The sequence below is a fragment of the Nannobrachium achirus genome (genome assembly GCF_963921795.1).
Source record: "Nannobrachium achirus genome assembly, chromosome: 7".
In the NCBI taxonomy this organism is placed as follows: domain Eukaryota; kingdom Metazoa; phylum Chordata; class Actinopteri; order Myctophiformes; family Myctophidae; genus Nannobrachium; species Nannobrachium achirus.
Genome location: NC_137816.1, coordinates 40,845,013 through 40,869,919, shown reverse-complemented (window position 1 = coordinate 40,869,919; position 24,907 = coordinate 40,845,013). Strand labels below are relative to the sequence as shown.

Here is a 24,907-nt window from a genome sequence, read left to right as displayed (position 1 = left end):
TGAATAGCTCTACTCAGTGCTCGGTATGTGTGTGTGAACAGTGTGAACACTGCTAGTGATTCAGCAGGTCACCAAGCTCTGGAAACCTCAAGTGTGGGTCGATAGGTTTTTGCTCAGATCTGTGATTAGAACAGTCTGGATCAATAGAGCTTTGCTCAGGCATGCCGACACATAAAAACAAAAAAAAAACAAAAAAAAAAACAATAAACTTGAATCTTCAAAGAGTTTTTTTAAATGCCATTTCTGTAAATTTGTAAGACAAAATTGGTGAATGTGAATCGCATGTGCATCCAGAGACTGTGATGCTGTTTTGAAATCTGTCTTCTATGTAGGCCAACAGGAATCCAAAAATAATATTCCTATGGTATGTATCATGGTATCATGTTTTGATATTATATTAATTACTGTATGCTGTAGCCATAAGCTACATCACTTTATTTACTTACTTGAACATGTAAGCTGCTTTAAATATTGTATTCACAATTTAATCACAATAAACCACTATGTACGGTATATCAGCTCACCATATTCATTAAAGATTATGTTCAAATAAATATTAGGCTACCAATAACTATTATAGGCTATTAATGTTAACAGTAGTAGCCTAGTATTAGAAGCATGTCGGTTACAAGTAGAAGGCTACTACCTATGCCAAAGGATGATTGGCCTATGATGTCATTGTGATCAGAAATATTTGTCATCGACCACCTTGCTACGCAATGCAGGTGTAACAGCTTCACGGCCACATCCATTCTCCTGTGGTGTCCTCAAAGGCAATATATAAGATGAATCTGACTAAAATGACAAGCAGCATCAAAACATCAAACAGCAGCAACATCACCCAAAAGACCAGTGGAGGAATAACGAGGTAAAGAAGTAATTCAAGGCAAGCTGCCTAGTCCTGAAGAGTTTAGAACAAGGGCATCGTTTTAAACAAACGGTCCGTTGAAAACAGTTTAAGCCTAATTTATACTGTTGCAAAAAAAGAAAGAAAAAAATATATATATATATTTGTTTCTTCTTTTTGTTAAACGACACCCTCACGCGAGGGAGCACGCACATTAAGCGTTTACCCCCGTTGTAAGCATTGTTTAGCATTTGCCCTCCTAATCCAGCACTGACCTGGATGGTACAGGTGTACTCCGAGTCGTCCAGCAGTCTCACTGTGCATTCGCACTCTCTGTCCAGGCTCCGGATGCTGCCAGACATCAACCGGCTCAGCATCTTCACACAGGAGGACCACAGGAACACAACAACATCAAGAAGAAGAAGGAGGGGAAAGGGATAAGTTCTGCAAGGTGGTCTGGTCTACCGACGTCCTGGCTGATGTTGTTCTGATGCGGTCCAATAACACCTGTGTAGCGGCAGGAGGAGCAGCGGGGGGGACGGCAGAATGCTGGAGGAGTGCATCGTTTTACCAGTGAACAGCGTGCTGTCTGTGAGAGGTGGTGCTGATGCTGATAGTTTACAAGATGATGCTGCTGTTGTGGACCTGGTCCATCATTATCATCACCGACATACCTTTAGACCCGGACTGAGCCGCCAGACAGTGCCGCGGCTGCTGCCAGGGGCGGGGCGCACTGCTCGACTGACGCGTCCACCTGCCAATGGGGAGCGAGAACCGTTAGCCCTGAATACATGACGACCGTCATGTTTCCACCTCAACCTGGATTCTTGCGAGGTAGACAAAAAGCAACAGTTTGCGCTGTAAATGTCAGATTTAAAAAATAAAGGGCTTACCCAAGTCTCATTTTGGTCAGAAATTATGCCGCTTCCGGATTGTTTAATAAAAAGCTTTTTTATCCGACAGATTTCCCTTATGTTTGCTGGTTTTCCCCCTCCCGTGGAGAGTCGCGTCATCTCCGTTCACTGGGAAAACAAGGAAATACAATGGTAAGCAGAAATCTGTCGGATAAAAATGCGTTTTATTAAACAATCCGGGAGCGGCATTTAATTCTGTTTGAACGGCATAATTTCTGACCAAAATGAGACTTGGGTAAGCACTTTATTTTTGAAATCTGACGTTTTTAGCTCAAACCGTTGCTCTTTGTCCACCTCGCGAGAAGCCAGGTTGAGGTGGAAACATGACGGTCATGTATATCGCCGTCATGTATTCAAGGCTGCCGTTGTGCGTTAACCCCATAGAGCAGGGGTCTTCAACGTTTTCAGGCCGGGGACCCCCAAACTGATGGGGAGATGGAGCAGGGACCCCCTACCACCTCGTAGGGTGGGGGGGTCGGGGCTACGTCATATTTTTTATTTTAAACAAGTACAAGTTACAGCGAGCAGGGTGGGCCGTACCACTACCATTTCTAAACATACTACTTATTAACTGAGAACAAATGTCAATAATATCAACAATCTGTCAATTGCATAGTAATCATGTATTCAAGCTATTCAAAATGGATAGAATCATGATTTTTTTTTTTACATAAATGGGTAAAAAGGCAAAAAAATTTTTTTTTTTTTTTTTTTTTAAGTTTTTTTTTTTTCTTTTTCTTTAAGCAATAATTTCGCGGACCCCCTGCAGTACCTCCGCGGACCCCCTAGGGGTCGCGGACCCCCTGTTGAAGACCCCTGCGGTTAACCCACACCGTCGCTGCATGTTTTATGGGACTGTGGTCGATCCCATAGCCCCGAGGGACAGTCGGTTCCCGTCGGTGGTGCCGTGATTGGTTAATTGGTTGCCAGGCTGTGGATGCGTTAAGTCGTATTATTTATGAGGGGTTGTGTGGGAGTTTTATCTGAATGAAGTGTGAACGCTGGATACAATTACAAAAGGTGCGAGGTTCATATGACCTTGATAGAGGACATCAGTGCATGGTGTGTGTGGTGAAAACCAGAGTTCTATTCAATTTGTTGGTTGCCTGGGCGACCATACCTCTAGACTATGGGATATGAAAGTACTGGAATGAATCAAATGACGTATTGGTGCTTACCTGTGAGATAATCATGTGTCATTAGAGATGTTATATTAACGAATATAACTCGATTATTAAATTATGAAAAGTCCCAATTAGTAGGCTAATGCATCGCTAGTAGACATGCTTTCCTAAACATGAATGCATCACAGGATAATTGGCATGCATCTATTTTACTAGCCTATAAACAGTGTCACACCGAGTTCTAAAGGTTAATTAGTTTGTAAGTGAACATTACAGACATCGATTCTTATAATACAGCCCCATCCAGTGGCGATTAGAACTCATATAGGATGTTGTAACATTGACAAAATGTTTTGTAGAATTTGACTCAGCAGTTTGGTCAATCTGACAACATATCTAATTATATATTGTAGGATCTGTCTTGAGAGATTAGTTTGGTTGAAATGAAATAACTTTGATGTTGTGCATCCATTAAGTCAGTGCGCAACAGGTGAGCAATCACACCTAGCTCTGAGTCGAGGCCAGGTGTGACTGCTTCAATCCCCATGCTCATTAGAGACAGACCTTGCATGTGTCCTTTCATCTATCTACCTATTACCTGATGACAAGAAAGGCATGGCAAGCAGCATGGCTACCTGGAAAACGGTTGTTAATTTCAATAAAATGTACAATACATTAAGTGTTATTTTATATAAAATGTACACATGCATATGAGTGGTTCATGTCTATAACATGTACATAGGAATAATGAGCTGTTCATTTTTATAAAAAAAATGACCTGGGCTGTGGTTGTACTGTACCAGAGTCATGTGTATAGTGTCTCAGTTTGCATGTGTTCTGCATTTTGTTGCTTCTAAACAAGACTGCTCCCCCCCCCCCCCCCATTCACAAACTGAATACTGGTGTTGTCAATAGTCAATAATGAAAATACCTTATTAAATTTTGAACTGGGCTCTTATTACTTTCCCTACAAAACCTGGCCTGTGTTTGTACTTTGTAGTCACATCTTCTCAAGCACACCTGACAAGTACAAGATTGTTGTTGCAATACTGCCATCTACAGTACGCAAAGTTTCACTTCCTCAAAAAAAAAAAGAAATGTACAGCTGTTTTCTAAAAAATAAAATCCAGTATCACAGAACACAATTTATTTACTTTATATAACAAAGTCTTACAATATAAATCTAAACAATTTCTGCCCACATAGCATCAAAATAGTAAAAGTAGGTCAAAAGTGAACAACAAAACAAATTGCTTATATGGAATGAAAACATGCAAAGTCAAGACAAACTTACTTCAAAACAACATAATAGGATTAATATATAGTATGTACTGCAACATGTTGAACTGAACCATGCATCTTAAAGGAGTAGTTCACCCCCAAAATGACTTTTTTCTATTGATTACTCATGCCATGGAGACTGGAGTTCAATAATAAAAAAAATTATCCAATCCGGAATCAATGAGGGTAAAATGAGGGTACTCTAATCACATTTTTGTTTTAGGAATACAAATAATACAAAAAATTTATAATATAATAATATAAAAAATATTTATATCATTTTGGGGGTGAACTACTCCTTTAAAGAAGGGTCTCTACTATGTTAAATAAGCATTATGCTGTTCTGACATGGTAGAGGTAGAGTGAAGAGTAGACCTGGCGCTTAATCGTTTTGACTGACAGGCCTGTATTCAAACTAGCAGCAGCACTAGTAAGTTATCTTATCTATGAGTAAGCAGCTGCATCGCGTCTGAATTCTTCCTAACATTCTTGTGTCATCATGCCTTTATGTTCATCTCAGTGGGTGAAGACATGCAGGCGTCCTGAGGCGTTTCCCCCCAGCAGTGCATTCCTGCTGGGGTGGAAGGCAGTGACGGACAGTACGGTGGTCAGGTGGTCATCGTCTCTGAAGGAGTGCAGGATCTGCCCACTCTCATGGTAAACCTGAACTCTACGAGGTCTGTCCATGCTCCCCACCACAAAGCAGTCCTCTTGTTTAGGGTCCCACACTGCTGCTAGCTTGCTCAGCCACCGGCCGGTCTGCATATTATATCTGGTCATAAAAACAGAGATTAAAACAGTAAGCTCACGTACACTAGAAAGCTGAATCCACCACAGTATTCAGATTGTGTTACAGAACCTGTTCAATGTGGGAATGTGCCGAAATTCTGCCTCGCTGTTCAATTTACGGTAGGTACTGACTGCATTTTTGTTTAGCCACAAAGCTGGTAGCAGAGGTACTGTAGAATAAACGTCTGTGTAAATGGGACAGCTGGCAGGGTGGGACACCAGGGACAGGGTTGTGACATCTATGGTCCTTCAACCCCTTATGTCACTCTGAAAGGAACATGCTTTGGTGACTGCGCTGTGCTGTCTCATCTGTCTATCTTGTGTCAGTGTCTTGTGAAATAAATGCTAGAGTTAAGATTTAGTTTTTGGAACACAGAACACACAAGGGACAGTGAGTGCATGTTGGCCTACCCTATGTTGGTCACCAAGGGAGCTTTGCTGATCAAATCAGAGGTGTCATATATCCTGAAAGACACATTTAATTAGAGATGTCATTACAAAACATTTACATGTTAAGGTTTTAACTGACTTAAGTGCCATGCAGACCAAGCACGCTAACTATAAATATGTCACTAAACTTGGTACCTCTGTTGAGGTGCCAAGTTTAGTTTCTACTGAATACAACACATGTTCATGTACAGTCTTTCAGCCTCACCTGATTCTATTGTCCAAACAGGAGGTGAGCACTTTGTTGCCAGTTGTAGGGGAGAAATAAGCACTAGAGATGGTTAACTTGTGGCCATGCAGCTGGCACACTGGCTTGCTGTTGGTCTTATTCAGAGAGCGAATGTCGTAAACACTCACCATCCTGCAATTAAATATTAAGAAATGCAACATCTCATCATATACTACTGTATATGTACCATGTACAGTATCATCTATATACACAAACCTATAAGCATTCATGGTTCAAGAAACTAGAAATGTGCACACCGTACATCCTTGCAGACATTTTACAAGACGAGCTAATGGACAAGTTTAATAACACATGATTTGAAGTATGCTACATACTTCTCTAATGTAGGTTAAATGACACAAGATATGAATATTGATACATACTTGTTCTCAGCAACCACAAAGTATTGCTTGTTCAGAGGATGGACGTTGACACATCGAATACCTTTAGGGTCCAGTGTGTGAACAGACTCATGGGAGGTCCTGCAAAAAAATAAAAATCCATCACATTCACACCATCATCATTATACATTGTCTACGTCGTATACAGTATAAAAGGCAAGAGGTCCATTTAAAAAAATATATATATATATCAATCACACTCCCTATGGCACCATTCAATGTAATTACAATATATGCAGTGAGTGCAGGGGTTTAGGTGGAATCTGAGTTGAGTCTTCATACTATGGAAAAAATAGGAGTGAAAACGGCATTCTGGTCACTTGGAAGGGCTTAAGTGAGCATGCCGGGAAGCCAGCAACGAGGAGTTACAGTAGTATCTTTAATCTGACTACCATAAACTTCTTATTAGGACCTAGACATGCTACTAGCAATAGCACAACAGTTTAATAAAATAGTGGTACAAATAGAACATTACCCTTGAGTCCGCCTGTCAACAATGGCAACATCACCATGCCAGTCCCCGACCACTAGAGTGGAACAGTCATCTGACAGGAAGTCAAAGGTCTTCAGGCCGTCCTCAATGTCATACACCTTGTTGGACAACAAGACAATGTCATACACTTGGTAGGACAACAAGACAATGTCATACACCTGGTAGGACAACAAGACAGGATCTATAATGATGCTGTGGCTTTCCTGTGTGATCTGTAGCTATGGACAACAAGAATTTCTATCAGTTCAGTTCTGCTTGAGTCTGAAGTGGGGCCAGCCTTCTCCCTGGCAATGACAGCCATGATTGCAGCTTTCTAGTCCTCACACAAAGACAATCCATTGATTGATTGATTGATTGAAGACTTTATTAGAAGTTTGCATAGAAAAAAGTACAGTTTCATGACGGTACAGTTCACTGGTACAAGGTCAACTAAAAGGAGATCCTAGGAAAGCACTTGGCTTATTTACACAGGAAACCATTGAAGTATCTCATATAACATTGAATGACAGACTGATAGAACACAGTACTATACAGTAGATATGGTCAGGAGAAAAAAATAAAATAAACACAGACTAAAACAAATATATATACAGTATGTAAATACAAAGAAGGATCAGGGGAGGGCAAAACACCACACAAACCTTGTAATGAAAGGTTGAAAGAACAGTTGAAACGGAGGGACTGTATGTATGAAAATAACATTACGGCTAAGTAGGATCGGACATGCAAGGGATTGATTGAAAGTACCGACAATGCGCAGCTAGCAATACATTACATAGTATATATGATGATATATAAAGAAAAAATATGAATGTTCTTATTGTAGATTATATTATTCTGCGTGTATCTGCATTATACATGGCAATGTAAAAGCAAGTTTTATCAATAAAATTGTCAATCGATCAATCCGTTATAAACAATATCCAAAAAGAATGTAATGTAAGAGTAGAAGATGTGAATAGACAGTGAAAGTAGTGGTTTAACTTACATCATCAAAGATGGCCTTCTCTATGTCCATGCAGCGTAGAGATCCATCGTAGCTCAGGCTCAGCAGGTGGGCAGGATTAGCCCTGGAAAACGCCATGCAAGACACTGGACGAGTGTGGGGCTCAAACAACAACACACCACGATCACCCCAACCAGCACCCTGGACACCACAAAGACATGACATAGAAACCTGTCATACTCAGACTGCCACCTTAAATCGATAGTATGATGGGAGAACGCAGTAACTAGTGATTTTATTCCAACATTGGGAAACTTGTCTGCAACAGTTTTTAAAGTCATTTGGTGTAAGACCGGCATTTTACATGTCACATCCCTTTCCTGCCCTACCGGCAGTCCTTTTTACACAAATCAATTTAGCTCTGTAATGTTGCCACATGGCACAACAATGACCCTCCGCTCCATGATTGGTCCCTTTATACAGAACAGCAAGGCTGAATAACTTAAAGGGGGCCTGTCACCTAAAGGGTTACAGTCACGTCAAGAATCATCTTAAAAAACAAGTTATTATTTTTATGATGTCATTGTGGGGATGCGCAATTACAAGCCAATCAAATTAATTGTCTTTATAGCCTGACTGTATGACTACTTACTGTACTGGTCAGCTGTTGTTGGGGGGCGAGGGTCAGATTACACTGTGACATGAGCTTCGTTTTCAGAGAAGCTCATGTCACCGTGTAATCTTCCCCTCGAGCCCTTTAGGTGACAGTACCCCTTTAACATTCCCACCTTGAAGAGGCTGTGTAAAAGGGCAATGATAAATAATGCTCTTCATAGTAGTAAAATGTTATGGTCAAAATAAACTCACAAAGTTCCACAGTCCCACTTGACCCAACTTGTCTCCTGCAGCCATGAGCAGGCTGCTAGTGCAGGGATGGAAAGCTGCTGAGAAGATTCGATCCTTCACCACCTTGGCCACTCCATTCTCGGGTATTTTCATGTTCTTAACAGCAGAGCGGTACCTGCAACAAGGCAACAATATAGCTATCTGCAACCTTTCTAATGATTTTACAATCTGATCAATCTTTCTCCAATCGTGCTTCCAATGATTCATGGCATTGCATGTTGACATCTTTGGCAACTGATGGTCTTGGTTACAGCTTGGTTAATTTTGAAGACTTACTGCTTCAGATCAAGATCCACCTTTTCTTCATTTGTGGAAACCTGCAGAGTGGAATGACAACAGAGTAGGTTTGACTGAATGACCAGAAATAACACAGGACATTGATTTGACAGTGTAATACAGGGGTTCTTAAGTGGGGTCTCGGGACACCCAGGGGTTCTTAAGTGGGGTCTGGGGACACCCTTGGTAATACTCTAAATCAGCTAAATTAGTAATACAATAAAACTTTAATCCTACAGCACATACACTGCGTACACATGGTGTGTACTGTATACACAGGGTTCCTGCACCATTTTGAAAGTAAAATTTAAGACTTTTTAAGACCTTTTTAAGACCTCAACAAATGTAATTTAAGACCCAAATCGCCCTCCCGGGCCCTTCGCCCTACCTCACGCTCACCACGCTGACGGTGAAGATGACGGAGGTGCGCCGTCTCAGGCGACCTTGATCCACTTGAGACACTGCCGGGCGAGCTAAAGCAAGCGAGTAGCCATGTCGAGCGTTGAGAAGGTCGCATGAGCCGGCTCAGCGCTGTCTGAGTTATGTCACAATAGGGACAGAATAGTAAATAATTTCACCCCCGATTACGCTGGATAGACACCCAGGGCGAACGGCTGGGAGGGCGAACAGACCTGTATTTTAGAGCCCAATCTATTATATGGGTTGATAACTTGGGGATCGGGTGCGTATTCGGACAGCAGGTGGGTCAGCAGACCACCGTGGCCTGTCACCATTATTCAGAATTGGAGATGCACAATATTGTCTTTTGAAACCATAAACCCAGCTTCTGCAGTGAATTAGCCTACAACTACAAGATGCTGTATTTACTGACTCATACAAGCAGTAAAATGTTGGGACTCCTACCACAGAAATGAGAAAATAAAATATTAATACACAATAAAAAATATAATAAAGCCTATGATATACAGATCCAAATAGCCAAGTTAGGGACTTGTCTTAGAAGACAGGCATGTATCACAGCTGAGAATGCCACCCCTCAATGTTAATCTCAGACAGTCTGATCTGATCACCAGAACACCAGAAATCTGCTATGTTCAAAAGTTCTGGGGGAGGACCCCCAGATACCCTGCTTAAGGGTGTGGGCACTGGGCAGTGCATGTAATCATAGTGAGATATCCACTTAAGTAGTGAATATTAGTACATATGGGTCTTACATTACTTCAGTTATAAAATCAAATTCTTTCATATGCCCCCCCAAACTACCCCCCTAAAATCTCCTGAATTCTGACTGTCCAATGTTGGCAACCCTGGTCACTGAGTAAAATTATTATATTACTGAGTGAACGGGACTCAAGTCGGGAGAGGAGGGGATACGCACTGTATTAATGAGCGTGTAGAACGTAAAATCGCTCGGTACAACAGCTGTTGTAAATCACAGATGATTGGTGGATTCTCCTCTTTGAAAACAGGCTGACTAATAACTTTATCTGTCGCACAGGCAGAAGGAACGGGACAATAGCCTTAGTATGTAGCTAGCTAATTCCTCATGGTTGAGGAAAATCAACAAACATCGATTATGTCACATCCCCGCATCAATGCAGAATCGCGCACGGCCGCATCGCGAATTGTCTTAATCTAAAACTTTTTAAGAAGTCCACTCCACAGCCCACAAGCACAACTCCACTACACGCCAAGTGTGTTTACTTGTATGCTCTCATCTGCGCTCACTCAGTGTGATGTGAGAGCGCTACATAACAAGGAGAGCACAGGGCAGTTGATGTGACGGGAGGCTAGAGAAAAGGAGCGCTTGTTTTGTTCAAAAACAAAACTACCCTCTTCCGCATCCACATACATCACCACAGTACTGACAAAGCGGGCGGAGCTGAGAACAACAAGCAAGCTCCTCTTCCCACTGACTGCTGCTCGCTTCAGCCTGTTTGCAGTCGTCTCTCATCGTCTAATATTAATAAATCAAATAAACGAATCAAATGAATACGTAGGCCTACAAATGTTTATGGCTTAATTTTCCCATGAACCTTAAAAACACCATCTTCAAATTTAATACCTACGGTCAGATTTGGTCAAATTTAAGACTTCTTTAGACCTTAAATTCACGATTTTCTTATTTAAGACAATTTAAGACTTTTTAAGGACCCGCGGGAACCCTGATACAGTACATCCTAAGCCAAGTGTGATTCATAAAAGGAGGTGCAACGCCGATTTGTGCGGATCGCGTGGATCTCATGAATTGCAGCTGCGCGCATACTGTATTACAAGTGGGCTACCGTGTAGATAATTTGCATTGTTCAAATCTCACAGAGTCCTCCGTCATCTGGAATGGACGCGGAGGGGGACATGACTCCTGCTGCTGTCCGTTATGAGTAAATGAGGAAGGGATCCAAGGTGGAAAACGAGTGTTAAATCATAGTGATTTTACAATTATAATGGATAAGAACAAACCAGTTCACATGAACAATACTGATGTAAAATAAGATATCAGAATGGCTACACATATTTTATATACAATTAAAATGTTGTGAACCACAGATATAGGGGGGCCAGCCTTTTCTTCTTGAAATGCCTGGATCCTGAGGCTACTGACATAAAACGTGATTCCCACCTCAGAGCAGAGCTGGAGAAGCTCAGGAGGCAGTCTACTGCCTTCCTCCATGTTCACTGGATCCATGGACAGAGGACCAGGAGGATTCTTTGGCCTTGGCCACTGTGTGAAGAAAAAAAACACAACATGTTTGGACAGAAAGAATGAATGAGATAGAAAAGAAAAAATCAAGGCAGCTGTTGAGTAACATTAATCAAGCATCACAAATCTTCAGTACAGTCAGTCAGTCAATTTGGCCTCATAACCCATAACAGAATGTATTGTTTTGTTAATAAACTGAATAGAATCAAGTAACATACCGTATAATGTAATACATATATAAAGAGTAGTTTGGTGAGATAAAGAACTGGTTTAATTACATCGCTATAGGTAGATAGTGCTGCTCGTGGTTCGGGGGGAAGAGTCACGCCGTCAGGAGCTTTCTGTTGGAGTCGTAGAGACTTCCGAGGAGGAAGCTCGTCTTTCTCTGCAATCTTTGACCTGCTGCAAACAAAGTGTTCTTGTGTTAACGTTAATCTACACTGAGTTTGACAGAAAAGAGATGTGTGGTTTACAAATAACAAATTATTTGTTGCATTGTGTACTAGTATCGAGCACATAGCAGGAATGTATGAGGGGTTTAAATTCTCTCTAATAGAAGTAGCAAACATCCCAGCAGACTGGGACCAGACCTTGTGAGATTCCTCTTCTGTGATGGTTTTGGTCGTGTTGACTGCTTCAGATCTTCGGTAGCCTTTTGTGAGAGGAAAGATAAAAACAAAAAAATAGCAAACAATTCTTCTAAGTCATATAGGAACCATTTTGAACTCCACAAACATCAATGATGAATACATACAGGAGAGTGATGGTCAGTGACGGGAAAAGTATTTCTTTGTTTAATGGAAAATGGGTTTTGTCATGTGATTTAGGTGGAGTTCAAAAGACACTGCAGAGTCTAAGATGACACCAAGACTGTGGATGTGAAGGAATGTGAACACTATGGAGCATCAATGTAGTCAACATAATTTATGATGGAAAATGTATTTACATCTATAGTACTGAATTTTATTGTTGTGTGTGAAGGGTCCTGTTTCCGGCAGTGCTGCTGAAGCTACAACAGTGTTTTTACCTGGAGTAGATTGATGGAGGACAGGAAAACCTTGTTCTGTCTTATGTTCTCTAGACGTTCCAGCTCATATGCAGACAGTCTTCCATGATCACCCTGAATTAAACAAACACACAGCACTGCTGTTCAATAGAAAACAACTCCCTTCCACTTTGAAACATAATGCATTTGCAACAGGACTACATTTTCATTGCTTTGTATGTGAGGGAATTTAAAATGTCAATTACGGTGAAATGTTTAATTATGCTTTCCATACACATTACGAACATAATCATAATTAAACAAATGAACTTTTTTTTTCATTGTGTTGTTAAATGACAATGACATGATGACATAAAACTTAAAACATACTACATCACTGTTTTCACTGTCAGAATCCTCCGTTTTGGCCTTGGTCTTGTTTGGTCTCCTCCTTTCCTTACGTGGCTCATCCTTATAGTTAAAAGTCACCCAAGAAAGCAAAAGAAAATTAAAAGACAAATGCAATAAGTCAGTATTTGGATTTTTAAGAGTCTCTTTCAGAGGCCCACCTTTTTCTTGGCATATTTACGCAGGTTTTCTATCTGCTGTGTGACTGGTTCTCTCTTCTCTCGAGTTGATCGCTTGGGTGGATCAGGGTTGTAGAAGTTGTACTGAGATGATGAGCTCATGTTCTGGAGAATGAATCATAATGGTTCATTAAACTGACATCACATCTTTTCACAGAACCCTTTGACCCTTTTCAAACAACTGCTGCTTAGGTTCTTACCAACTCCATTCCATTTCTTTTGCTCTGCTGTAAATTAATGTTTCATGTGTAAGCACAATTTCCTTGTTGAAATGTTCTGTAAGCCTAAATATATCAATATCAGTGAATGACTGTGACTTGAGTCTGTTAAATAAATTATTAAGTTAAATAAATATGGATATGGATAAATCCATAACCAAAACAAGACAGAGACGAGCCAAAGGACAATCAATAAATTGCTGTATTGAAGAGAGTCAGACAAAGAGACAAACAGTGAGCATACCATCCTAGTGGCACCTTGCTAATTCTCTCTTCCAAAGATGGAAGTTAACATACAGTATATAATATATATCTTTTACATTTTTAACCAAAATGTAAAAATGGTAAACCCGAAGGCAAAAATAGCTGATCTACAAGCTCAAGTCGCTTGTTGTGAAAGTTTAGATCGGCTATTTTTGGTGAGACATCAACGCGCATGTTATTTAAGTAGTAAATCCGGCATATAACTCAGTGCCTACTCCTTAACTTAACTCATTTAATGCCACCCTTTCACCACTAGAGGGCACCCAGTGGCCATAGAAAATCCCATAGAGATATGCTGGTATATGCAGAAGCCCTGCAGCCATGACTTGCCTGAACACTTTCCTTTGTGCATGTACAGGAAGAGGATGAAGTTAGCTTGAAGTTAGCTATTGGCTACCAAGCATTTTAGAAGCCTTATTTTCGTCAACTTAGCCATGATTAAACCTTGCACACCTCATGCATGGGAAAAAAACAGAGAAGAATGAGCTCTAAAAAATCCAATGCAATCCTGGATTGCATTGGAGTGGATTTGTGCAGTTTGTTAACAGCTTTCAAACAAAAAAAATCCGATTGGAAATCCGTTCAGGCATTCTTGAGATAATAGCCATTATGTTTTACATGTTATGTAAACAAACATGGCTGCCCTGTATGTTAGATGGGGTTGTATGGGGGTGGAACATGCAAAATCGCGATTGAAATAATGTTCACTAGATTTGATGGGGTCAAAAAAAAAAAAAAAAAAAACATTTTTTTTTTTTTTTTTTATCCCGAATTTATTCGGGATTGGCACTCTGGGCCCTCATAATAATCCCGAGTAAATTCGGGATAGGCACTCAATGAGTTAAAGGACAACTTTGTTTCTTTACAACAAGGGTTCATATTTTTAGATTGTAATTAAAGAAAAGAAAATATGTGTTAAAATGTTTTCATTAACTGCTTTCTATCGTCTTAGCGATGTTAACAATTTTGAGTTCATTGGGTGGGGGCATGCGTACAAGTGGCTAAATATGTCTTTTTAGACACAATAAGCCCATTCCCAGGATGCACCGCCATCTTTCATGGGCAGATGTGACTTATGTGGGCTAGTAGTGTAACTGTAAATAGTAATAAAGAAATCAACGGCTTATTGTGTCTAAAAATACATTTTATTTAGCCACTTGTACGCATGTCCCCACCCACTGAAATCAAAATCGTTAAAATCACTAAAACGATGGGAAGTAGTAAATGAAAACCTTTTGACACTCATCTTTTCTTTTCTCTAATTACAATCTAAAATATGAACCCTTTTGTAAAAATACAAAGTTATCCTTTAACCCCAACCTGAACACAAACATTTCTCTTGTGAGGACTAGGGATTGGACGATAAGCGCTATTACTTTTACACATCCTCTTGTGCATAATATGCATCTGCTGAGGTGTTACATATTATGCATTACTGTAATGCCATTTACACTGAAATTCATAAATGAGCAAATACATTTCATATATTGAAGTTGAAATGTAAAATAAAAATGTAATCAGGCAGCTTAAGTTCAGTATTGGCATTATTTCAAGTCTCTTTAAGAGGCCCACCTTTGTTTTCTTGACAACATTTTCAGGCAGGTTTTCTTTCAACTGTCTGGCTGGTTTTCGCTTCTCTCGAGTTGATCGCCTGGGTGCATCATCAGGGTTGTACTCAGATGAGCTCATATTCTGGAGAACGAATAGTGATGGTTAATTAAACTGTCAGCTTTTATAGTTATGCATTACTTTAACTAATGTAATGAAGCTCTGTAACAGTACAACTATAACCAACTGTAATCTAGCCCTGTAACGGTAAAACCTTATATTTATATTTTCACTATTTTCACATCTTAAAAATGTGTTTTCTAATAATGGGATATTCTTTTTTTGTATCATTGCATTTTTTAAATGCGTGAAAATCTTGAATCTTTTGAGATGTTTTTATGTAAGAAATAGGCCTAATGTAGGAAACAAAAATTAAGGGACAGTGCCTTATCTGTCAATTAGTAACACCTCGAGTTTTTTTCCCCAAATTAATTATTCAAAAGTCCAGTTGTTTCTTTTGCACATAAGGCTTAACGAATTTACATTATGTTTTATGTAGAGCACAATGGATAGCCTTGCTGTTGGAAGGTACAGTACTACAAACTTGCCTTGCTATTAATAAGGACTGTCTGTTTTGAAAAAGGTCTCATGGAAAGTATTTATAAATCAACATCACTTCACATAGTCACTTCATATAGTCACAGCTTGCATTGATTATAGTAGCCAACATTACAGCAGCAACATTGCACGACTCACGTTATTCAACAACACCTTGCATAATCATGAATCAGACATTTTCGCAGAATTCTTCTAAAAACTCACCACAACGCGTTGCTTCTCGGTTTTCGTACTGTTGTAATTTCACGTGCCGAATATAAAGGCTCAGTGGTTACTAAATTAATATATTATATAAGTATAGTTACTAAAAAGTTGCAGAAACTCAGAAGATCGTGCTGCACTGAAAGACGCTGGAACTGCAGTGAGTGACTGCACTATCACTACACTACATGTGGAGGTTATATCACACTGTTACTGTTTACGGAAGTAAAACATTGGCGCCAGGAGCCAGGAATCATCCAATCACTGCATTTGTAGGATGCATCCTAAAACAGCTGGTCAACCAAACAAACAGCTGATTGGTTCATCTTCTTTTACACATTGACAAGCTTGTGCATTACTGAGCTGTTGCGGAATTACTGCAATGCCATTTAACCCTTTTCTCTTCGCAGATGAGTAAGCCTGGCTACGCGAGGCTACATTTAACCTCGGTTTTGAAATGAGGGCTTGCCCCTCAAATGTATGATGATGAAATCAATATAAGCATAAATCAATCTATAGTCCTATATACCATCTATACTATAATTTTGCGAATGTCTGAGTGAGTGAGTGAGTGAGTGTTGATCTGAAATCGCATCACCATTAGCAGATGAACACACCTGACATAACTGTGAAGCCCGTTTGTCACTTTCACAAATCATATGCTGTATATTAGCATTTTTATGGTGTATCTATATCTATTTAGCCTACAGTACCTTTTGTGACCACACATGTTAAGGGAGGGGCGCTGTTGTTCAGGCCATGCACAATCACACACAAACCCCCACACACACACACACACACACACACACACACACACACACACACGGGGGGGGGGGGGGGGGGGGTTCTCGCCCTGTTACAGATGTTGTCCAAAAATCATGCAGATCGGTACACAGTATCTCTGTAGCCGTTAAATGGAACGGGTAACCGTATTTCTTACATTGATGCTCCTACATATTATCATGCAAGCACCAGTTAAAGTTACTTTCCATCCCTCATATACTGTGTGCACAGTGCACATCCCATAACCCACACACTGCACATCATTTTGGAGCTCATATCTTTGAACGGGTAAGGGCTAGTTGAAAATAAATACTGAAATTCATAAATGAGGTAATACATTTTGAAGTTTAATTCATACATTTAATATAGGCTATATAAATACTGTGTGTGTGTGTGTGTGTGCGACTGTGCGTACCTGTGTGCGCATGTGTATGTTTTGTCACGTGCCACCCCTTACCTTCAGTACATGATTGATTCACCTGTAGATCAGGTCTCAAAGTGGGGTCCCGGGACCCTCAGGGTTTCTTGAGAGGGCTGCAAATGCACCCTTGCAGGTCTGTTCCATTAAGTACACTGTCAGGGTTATGAAATGATATAGGGTTTGTTTGAGAACCACTGCCTTAGATCAGCTGACACTGACACATGTCTGTCCCTCCGTTCACTGAAACACTCTGGGCTTCTTCACTCCAAGCAAATAGACTTCTCCCTCCTGAGTCCTGGCATAGGTAGATTATGACCCCTGGGCACTGCGGACTGAACATGAACTTAACTCATTAAGCTCACAGCGTGTCACTTCGTGCTGCGCTGCGAGCTTGTACAATTGTTATTTTTGAAAAGTCTCTAAAAACTACATCTCCAAAGCTTTTGAGAAACACAAATCTTCTCTTCTGGGGGTCCCAATAGCACAAATACATTTTCAGATGCTGGGCCAAATACATATGATTTTGGGGGTCCTCGGCACGAAAAAGTGTGAGAACTACTGATTTAGAAGGCATTCGTAGAATCGGCCTCGGATCTTACCGGGTTAATCATGATGGTGTCTTTCTTGTGACATCTAAGCTAATGTTTTAGGCCAATTCAGTTTTTCAGTAGGAGTTTGTGGCTCTGTTATTGATATGAATGACGAAATGAAAAGTTAATAACAGCAACAATTCACGCGAAGGCTCCAGGGACCCCATGAGCTCTTTGGCCCCTGGGCCTGGTAGGCCTGTGCAGTAACCCATCCCTGTCTCCAGGCGCTCAAGCTGTGGAATGACCTCTGACTATAGTATAGTATAGTATAGTATAGACAGTATAGTATAGTATAGTATAGTATCGTATCGTATAGTATAGTATAGTATAGTATCGATATTATGACGAGGCTATAAGTAGTCTGTAATGATTTTGTATCGTCTAAAGATATTTAGGCATTGACCCATGAGTGTTGCTAAAATGTTTCCAAAATGTTCCAAATGTTTCACATTTTGACAACCTGATGCATTGTGAGCTTGTAGTGCTTTTTGATGCTATATTAACTCATTTTTGCTGGGTACTTCCTGGAACCACTGGGCCACGCCGCCACGGTCTCAGTGTCCTGAACATGGAATATAGCTTATGGAATATTATCATTCTAATAGCAATAGAGTCAGATTATTTGGTCAGCTAAGGGTCATGGAATTAGCACAGGATCAAGTACCCATAAATGAAGATCCCTGATACCCATATATGGAGACCCATGTACATGGAGACATGGGCATATTGGTTGGATCGGCGGTTCATAGCCTACAGCCTACAAATTGTTTCATAGCCTACAACTGTACATTGTGCAAGTACAGTAACGGCATGGGAAGCAGCTAAGAACAAATTGTGCAAAAGTTGGAGTCTGTAGAACCAACCATGTGCTGTGAGACCCCAGTAACTGAGTAAGCATTACTCAGTTACTCGTTATGTGTAAGTATATGACGTCTGACATCATACATACAATCCCTTTTATGCCCATATGAGATCCCTGTCTGTAGAACCAGCCACACTGGTTAGACTGACATGTACTGTATGGGGTATATGTTAGACTGACATGTGTATAGCCTACCGTATATTGGCTTTCACAGATATGAGCTTAATATTGATATCATCAGGGATCTCGGGGCGGGGGGAGCTGGCTTTTTGTGAGCAGGAGCGAATTAATTTTTGCAACAAACAATAATGAATAGGACTAAAATGACAAGCGAGTATCTCTCGCTTAGGGTATGGATGACTGTAAATTGGCAGCTTCCAGCTCCAAATCTGAGGACTGTAGGTGATCGGAAAGGGTTTTTGTGAGGCTGAAGATGCTTTCCAGCATAAAAAGATGATTTTATAGTATGGTTTACATAGAAGTCAGTCAGTTGTCTTTCACATGTTCATATTTATTTGATTTATTTATTCCTTAAATATTTTTCATCACAATTGGATTTTTGGGGTGGGAAGGCTAAGGGGGTGCCAAGCCTTCACCAGGGGGGGCTCACCCCCTCTAGACCCCCCCCCCCCCCCCCCCTGGAGCCGCCCCTGCCAACGTAGTCCAGAGGTCTTCAGGGGGTCCGGGGCCCCTGGGGGGGTCCTCATAGTTACTACAAATCTTTTTGTGATAGAAACCTTTCCTTTTTTAACATAGAATCCCTATTCTGGGTGGAACATTTGCAAAAAATAACAGATCTACATATGCAACGCCTCACGCTGCGAGCTATTGTGAGCTTGTAGATCAGCAATTTTTTGGCAATGAGTTTTGGTGTAGAGGGAAAAAAGAGCGGACCAAGTACAGAGCCAACTGTCAAATTTACTAAGTATTGAGTGTTTAAGTGGTTAAAGGTGTGAAAATACACATTAACATCAATCCAACAATCCAAAACATAGATGAAGCTATCTATGAAAAAGCTTAAATCTGCAACACAACTGTATACAATATGAAGTGGGGGTCCCTGCATCACCTCTCTCTCAGCCAAAGGTTCCTTGGCCTGAAAAACGTTGAAGATTCCTGATTTTAGTAACAAGCTTTTTTCTTTTTTCTCAATATTTATAAAACCCAGACACATGTTTTACTTTTTCTTTTTTTCTCCCCCAGAAATATCAGATCTACAAGCTCACAAGGCATCACAATGTGTAGCACCTTGTTAAGCTTGTAGGTGGGCTATTTTGCTGCTTTTGTGGGACAGTGTAGAAGATTGAGAAGTATAGGGCATTCATTTACGGAAAAAGAACTAAACAAACATCAAAGGTTGAAATGTGGAGAAAGGTTTCTGTCCGTCAGCATGGATAATATGCTCTCTGAACATGTTACATTAGGACAGTGGTTCTCAACCTGTGGGTCGGGACCCCCAGGGGGGGTCTCCAAATTATTTTGGGGGGTCCCCAGATGATTAACTTAATGTGCATTATTGTTTTCTCTCTCAACAGTAAACAAACCAACATAAAGTTTGGCCCATTGGCCAAATTGACAAATATTAGAGGCAGACATTTTGAAAATAGCCGATCTGCATGCTTGTAGATCTGCTATTTTCAGAATAGAACCATGTTATACAAAATGTAATGCCTCAACTCTTAGTGCTCGCCAGGGTGGGGGGTCCCCAGTTAAAATATGATTTTGGGGGTCGCGGCCTGAAAAGGTTGAGAACGACTGCATTAGAAAATGCATCAGGCTGCCTGTACACAATAACTGTACAGTATTTCTGTTACATTGGCAAAGTGTAGAACAAAATAGTTTACATAAATGTGTGACATAAATATGTGCGAATACATTTCATGATTAAGGCATAAACCATAATGCACTGGCCAAAGAGGTTTAAAATCACACAATAAAACCCAGTGCTAATTACATTTTGTATTTGTAACTAAAATTAAATTAGCACTGAGGACTTTTCTGTGCATGAAAACAATTTAATGTCCTGAAGGGGTTGGATATTTATACCTCTGCTACATACTGTACGTTGCCCACCAGCACCACCAGAGGGAGACAAAAGCAAAGCATCTAAACCCACAAGAGCTGACTGGAAAAGGGACATGTCCGGACTCATGTACACATACTTAATCTCTGTGCATAACCGTAGCAAAGAGGTTCCGTAGTCACCAGTTTCCAGAAGGTGGACTACCCGTCCAGTTTCCCATAGCTTTGTTTTGATTGGCTCAGCAGGCAACGTGCAAGGTCCACATGGACGCCACTATGTTATTACACCCCGTCTTGTTTTCTGTATTGTTCCCCCCAGGATGGCTGGGGAGAGGAGCACTTGTTTTTGTTACTTCAACAAGGCAGGCATGCCGGTGGTGCGGAATCGTTTATCACATGGAGAATAACGAGCGCTCCCTCCCCCGTCCCAGCCAATCACAAGCTGAGTCCTCTCCAGCCACCCTAGAGAAAACAATATGGCGTCTCTCGGTTGCGTATAGCGAAACGTGACGACCAACATAGTATAAATGACCCAACTGCCTGTGTTGAATGTGCATTATTGTGACTCTTATGTCCCCTACCTATACCCTTCTGATAGCATATGAATATATACCTTTATTATCCGTGGGATAATAAAGGTATCTATCTATCTATCCATCTATCTATATACGTAATTTATATACTCTGTTTAATCTGTGGTTGAAAATAACTTTCATCGTACGCAATGACTTTTAAAAAGACAATAAATAACATATAAATACTCTGTAACTCTATAAATAAAAAACCTCTTTGGGCTTTCTTCTACTTAACCTCTAGTAACGACTATACATAACCAATCAGTTGGGGAAAGTACATACTGGAAGGGTACAACCTAATAATACATGGGACTAATACAAAGAATACTTTATATACACTATGATATACAGTATATATATGCACAGTGACAACCTCAGCGTTACATTATCCATTTGTAACCCTTGAGAGCGTACAAATGTAACCAAATGGACCGCTATGGGTCCATTTGGTTACACATGTACACTAGGTTGTAGGAAGTGACTAGTCCTCTTCTTCACGAGGAGGATTTGGGTTCGATTCTCAGTGAAGCTTCGTAGAGACTCTCCTCGTCCAGTACGTCACTGTTGTCCAGCAAATACTGAGCCGCCTGGACAGAGGGAGACACACACAGACCCGTTTTACTGTAGACCTACATCAACATGTACACACAGAGTTTAAGTGGTTAACGCTCAAATATCTGGAACGCGCCCGAGTCGCGTTAGATTTTAACCACTTTAACCATTATTTTATGCTTTAACTATTGAAAAATAGCAGATATACAAGCTCACAGCGCGGCACCAAGTGCCGCGCTGCGAGCTTGTAGATCTGCTATTTTTGAAAAATCTTGAAAATGTGTGCAAGTCTTTGAATATCTTTGACCCGATCTTTGACCCGACTTCTAAATCCTTCTTCTAAATCATGTTGTTCTCAAACTTTTTCATGTCAAGGACCCCCAAAATTACAGGTCGCGGACCCCCATCTCAAAACATGTTGTTCCAGGGACCACCCAGAAGCAAATATTTGTGTTACAAATGTTCGCTTTTAAATAGATATATTCAAAGACTTGCAAAGAAAAATCATGATTTTTCAAAAATAGCAGATCTACAAGCTCGCAGCGCGGCACTCTGTGCCGCGCTGTGAGCTTGTATATCTGCTATTTTTCAATAGCTAAAGCAGTCAATAATCCTAGGCCTAAATGGGTTAAATGGACATAGAATAGATAGAACAATGTTTCCAAATCAGCTATTTTACTTAGTTTGGGTCCCATGGAGGGACAGCTAAAACGTTTGGAAACCACTAGAACAGAATACTTGTATTGGCAACATTTAAAGGACAACTTTGTTTTTTTACAACAAGGGTTCATATTTTAGAGAAAAGAAAAGATGGGTGTCAAAATGTGTTTTCATTTACTGCTTTCTATCGTTTTAGCGATTTTAACGATTTCAATGGGTGGGGACATGCGTACAAGTGGCTAAATATGTATTTTTGGACACAATAAGCCTATTCTCAAGATGCACCGCAATCTTTCATGGACAGATTTGATTTATGGGGGCTAGTAGTGTAACTGTAAATAATAAAAAAATACATTGTCGACTAAAAATACATATTTTGCCACTCCCACTGAAATCAAAATTGCTAAAATAGCTAAAATGATAGAAAGCAGTAAATGAAAACATTTTAACAGTCATCTTTTATTTTCTCTAATTACAGTCTAAAATATGAACCCTTGTAGTTAAAAACCAAAGTTGTCCTTTAAAATCACACAGTATCACCAATAAAAGCGCAAATCACAAAATATTAAAGGACAACTTTGTGTTTTTACAACAAGGGTTCATATTTGACATAGTCATTAGAGAAAAGAAAAGATGAGTGTCAAAATGTTTTCATTTCATTCTTTCTATTGTTTTAGCGATTTTACTATTTTGATTTCAGTGGTTCGTGGTTCATTCGTACAAGTGGCTAAATAGTCTTTTTAGACACAATTTCCGGCAATTGCTTTATTACTATTTACACCAGCCCCCATTAGTCACATCTGACCATGAAAGCATTGCAGTGCATCTTGGAAATGGGCTTATTGTGTCTAAAAATACATATTCAGCCACTGGGGGCATGCATGCAAATCGAAATCGTTAAAATCACAAAAACTATAGAAAGAAGTAAATGAAAACATTTTAACACTCATCTTTTCTTTTCTCTAATGATATCTAAAATATGAACCCTTGTTGTAAAAAACTGAAGTTGTCCTTTAAAAGCAAAAACAGTTCATCAAAAAAACACTCACCTTGGCCTGAACGTCAATCTTGTAAGCTGTTTGCTGAAACTGCCGTATCTCTCTGATGATGTGGGATATCTGGAGATGAATGAGATAAAAAAAAAACACCTCGCAGTGAGCTTATAGATCGTCTATTTTCGGCAAACAACTTTGGTGTAGAGGGGAAAAGAGCAGACTAAGTACAGTGAAAGGTCAAGTTTATTAAGTATTGATGGTTCAAGTGGTTAAATATCTGAAAACACAAATTGACATGAAATACACTGATGATCGTGCTGTCAAACAGTGAACTATATGGAATCTATGATAAGGTTGTGGGGGTCCCTGCTTCATCTCTCTCTCAACTAAGGGGTCCTTGGCCTGAAAATGTTGAAGACCCCTGATTTAGACAGTAGTGGACAGTAATGGAGTACATTTAAATGAGAAAACTGTAATTGGTCTTTACCATTCTCATCTTGGAGAAGTTGACCAGGTTGTCCTCAGTGTAGTTGGGCGTCCCCTCCTCGATGAAGGCCAGGTCAGTCAGGTACATTCCCAGGTAGGGGACACATGGAGGGTCACAGCTGGGCAACACCATACAGGAACACAATGAGGATCAGACCAACATGAAGTTGCTTTCACTCCCGAAGGGTTTCGGTTGGGGGGGGGGGGGGGGTCACTCAACCTTATTAAACTAATTTGTACTCTTTCGTACAACTGTGTCGCTCACCGAAAACAGCCAATGTAAAAGCTCACAAAGTAATGAAATATAAATCAGGCTTATGTAGAGAGGTCTTTAACCATGTAATGCATTAAAAACGGGGACTTGAACCACTTCAACCCTTTGTTGCACATCAAATGGCAAAAATAGAAAATCTGCAAGCAATGCTTCACAACTTGATAGTTGTTGGCCAAATGTTCGACTAATTTTGCTAAATATTTGGCTATTATGGCGTGGCCAGAAGAAGGATGCTAGGGTTCATGTGGCTTTAAGATTATGACATTTGGGGCATTAAAAGAGAGAAAGAAAAGTACTTTACACCAGATGTCACTCTGACTTGAAAAAGTGAGGCATTGTTTTGTTTAGTTTTTTCAGCATGACAATCATGGGATTCTGTTTCCCAATCAGAATTGAACCGGGAGTGCGGTGGTTCGGCTTTGGGCCTACGATATGAAACTAAAGAACGTTACTCTTTTGTACCAGTACTGTACTCTATATGAGATACGAGAATAAAAAAAAAAATCAATCTTCAATGATACATAGAGTACAGTATATTACTTAGGGCTCCACCAGGGAGCGCTAGAGATGACTTGCTTTAAATACTTACTTCTTCAAAGCTTCCCTCAGGTTCTTGAATCTTCCATCAGATGACACAAGCTTTTGTAACTTGTCAATCAACGTCTTGGTCTAAACAAAGGGGTTAAAAAACACTGTAAGATCAGACCTGACCGCTTACAGTGTGACACTGACCTGTGTCTTATACTCACTTTAATAAAGATCGGACCGGATAAGCGGATGAAGATTGATGGATGGATGGATGGACGGACGGGCGGACGGACAGACAGATGATGAACGGACAGACGGACAGCTGGATAGATGGACTTGTGTCTGAGGCGTTACAGGTGCAGGGGCATCACAAGGGGGGGAAAGTGGAAAAATAGCAGATATACAAACTTGCAGCGCAGCACT

At 40.3% G+C, this 24,907-nt stretch overlaps 3 protein-coding genes across 5 annotated transcripts in view; all 3 read right to left on the bottom strand.

Annotated features, from left to right (window-relative positions):
- Positions 1 to 1,224, bottom strand: part of frmd5b (FERM domain containing 5b) — a gene marked incomplete at both ends in the record, with an annotated part of 141,576 nt that extends 140,352 nt beyond the window's left edge. The window contains one exon of the mRNA XM_080729614.1: positions 1,123 to 1,224. Coding sequence (XP_080585740.1) covers positions 1,123 to 1,224 — 102 coding nt within the window. The remainder of the gene's footprint in view (positions 1 to 1,122) is intronic.
- Positions 1,225 to 4,109: 2,885 nt separating this feature from the next.
- wdr76 (WD repeat domain 76) lies at positions 4,110 to 15,868 on the bottom strand. Of its 2 annotated transcripts, none has more exons than XM_080729951.1 (16): positions 15,740 to 15,868; positions 14,942 to 15,061; positions 12,870 to 12,992; positions 12,691 to 12,771; positions 12,343 to 12,435; positions 11,906 to 11,967; positions 11,594 to 11,717; positions 11,235 to 11,336; positions 8,654 to 8,694; positions 8,339 to 8,492; positions 7,514 to 7,672; positions 6,508 to 6,623; positions 6,015 to 6,113; positions 5,611 to 5,763; positions 5,367 to 5,420; positions 4,110 to 4,938 (listed from the first exon to the last, which is right to left on the bottom strand). In XM_080729951.1, the coding sequence occupies exons 2-16, from the start codon at positions 15,056 to 15,058 to the stop codon at positions 4,683 to 4,685; spliced, it is 1,734 nt and encodes a 577-aa protein (XP_080586077.1). In that variant the 5' UTR covers positions 15,059 to 15,061; positions 15,740 to 15,868; the 3' UTR covers positions 4,110 to 4,682. The 2 variants fall into 2 exon arrangements, with proteins under 2 accessions (XP_080586077.1, XP_080586078.1); XM_080729952.1 differs by having other exon boundaries at positions 11,594 to 11,714.
- Positions 15,869 to 21,483: 5,615 nt separating this feature from the next.
- Positions 21,484 to 24,907, bottom strand: part of LOC308289018 (ras-specific guanine nucleotide-releasing factor 1-like) — a gene marked incomplete at both ends in the record, with an annotated part of 57,216 nt that continues 53,792 nt past the window's right edge. For both annotated transcript variants that reach the window (XM_080730527.1, XM_080730528.1), the window contains 4 exons: positions 21,484 to 21,576; positions 23,251 to 23,319; positions 23,684 to 23,801; positions 24,546 to 24,625. In XM_080730527.1, coding sequence (XP_080586653.1) covers positions 21,484 to 21,576; positions 23,251 to 23,319; positions 23,684 to 23,801; positions 24,546 to 24,625 — 360 coding nt within the window. The remainder of the gene's footprint in view (positions 21,577 to 23,250; positions 23,320 to 23,683; positions 23,802 to 24,545; positions 24,626 to 24,907) is intronic.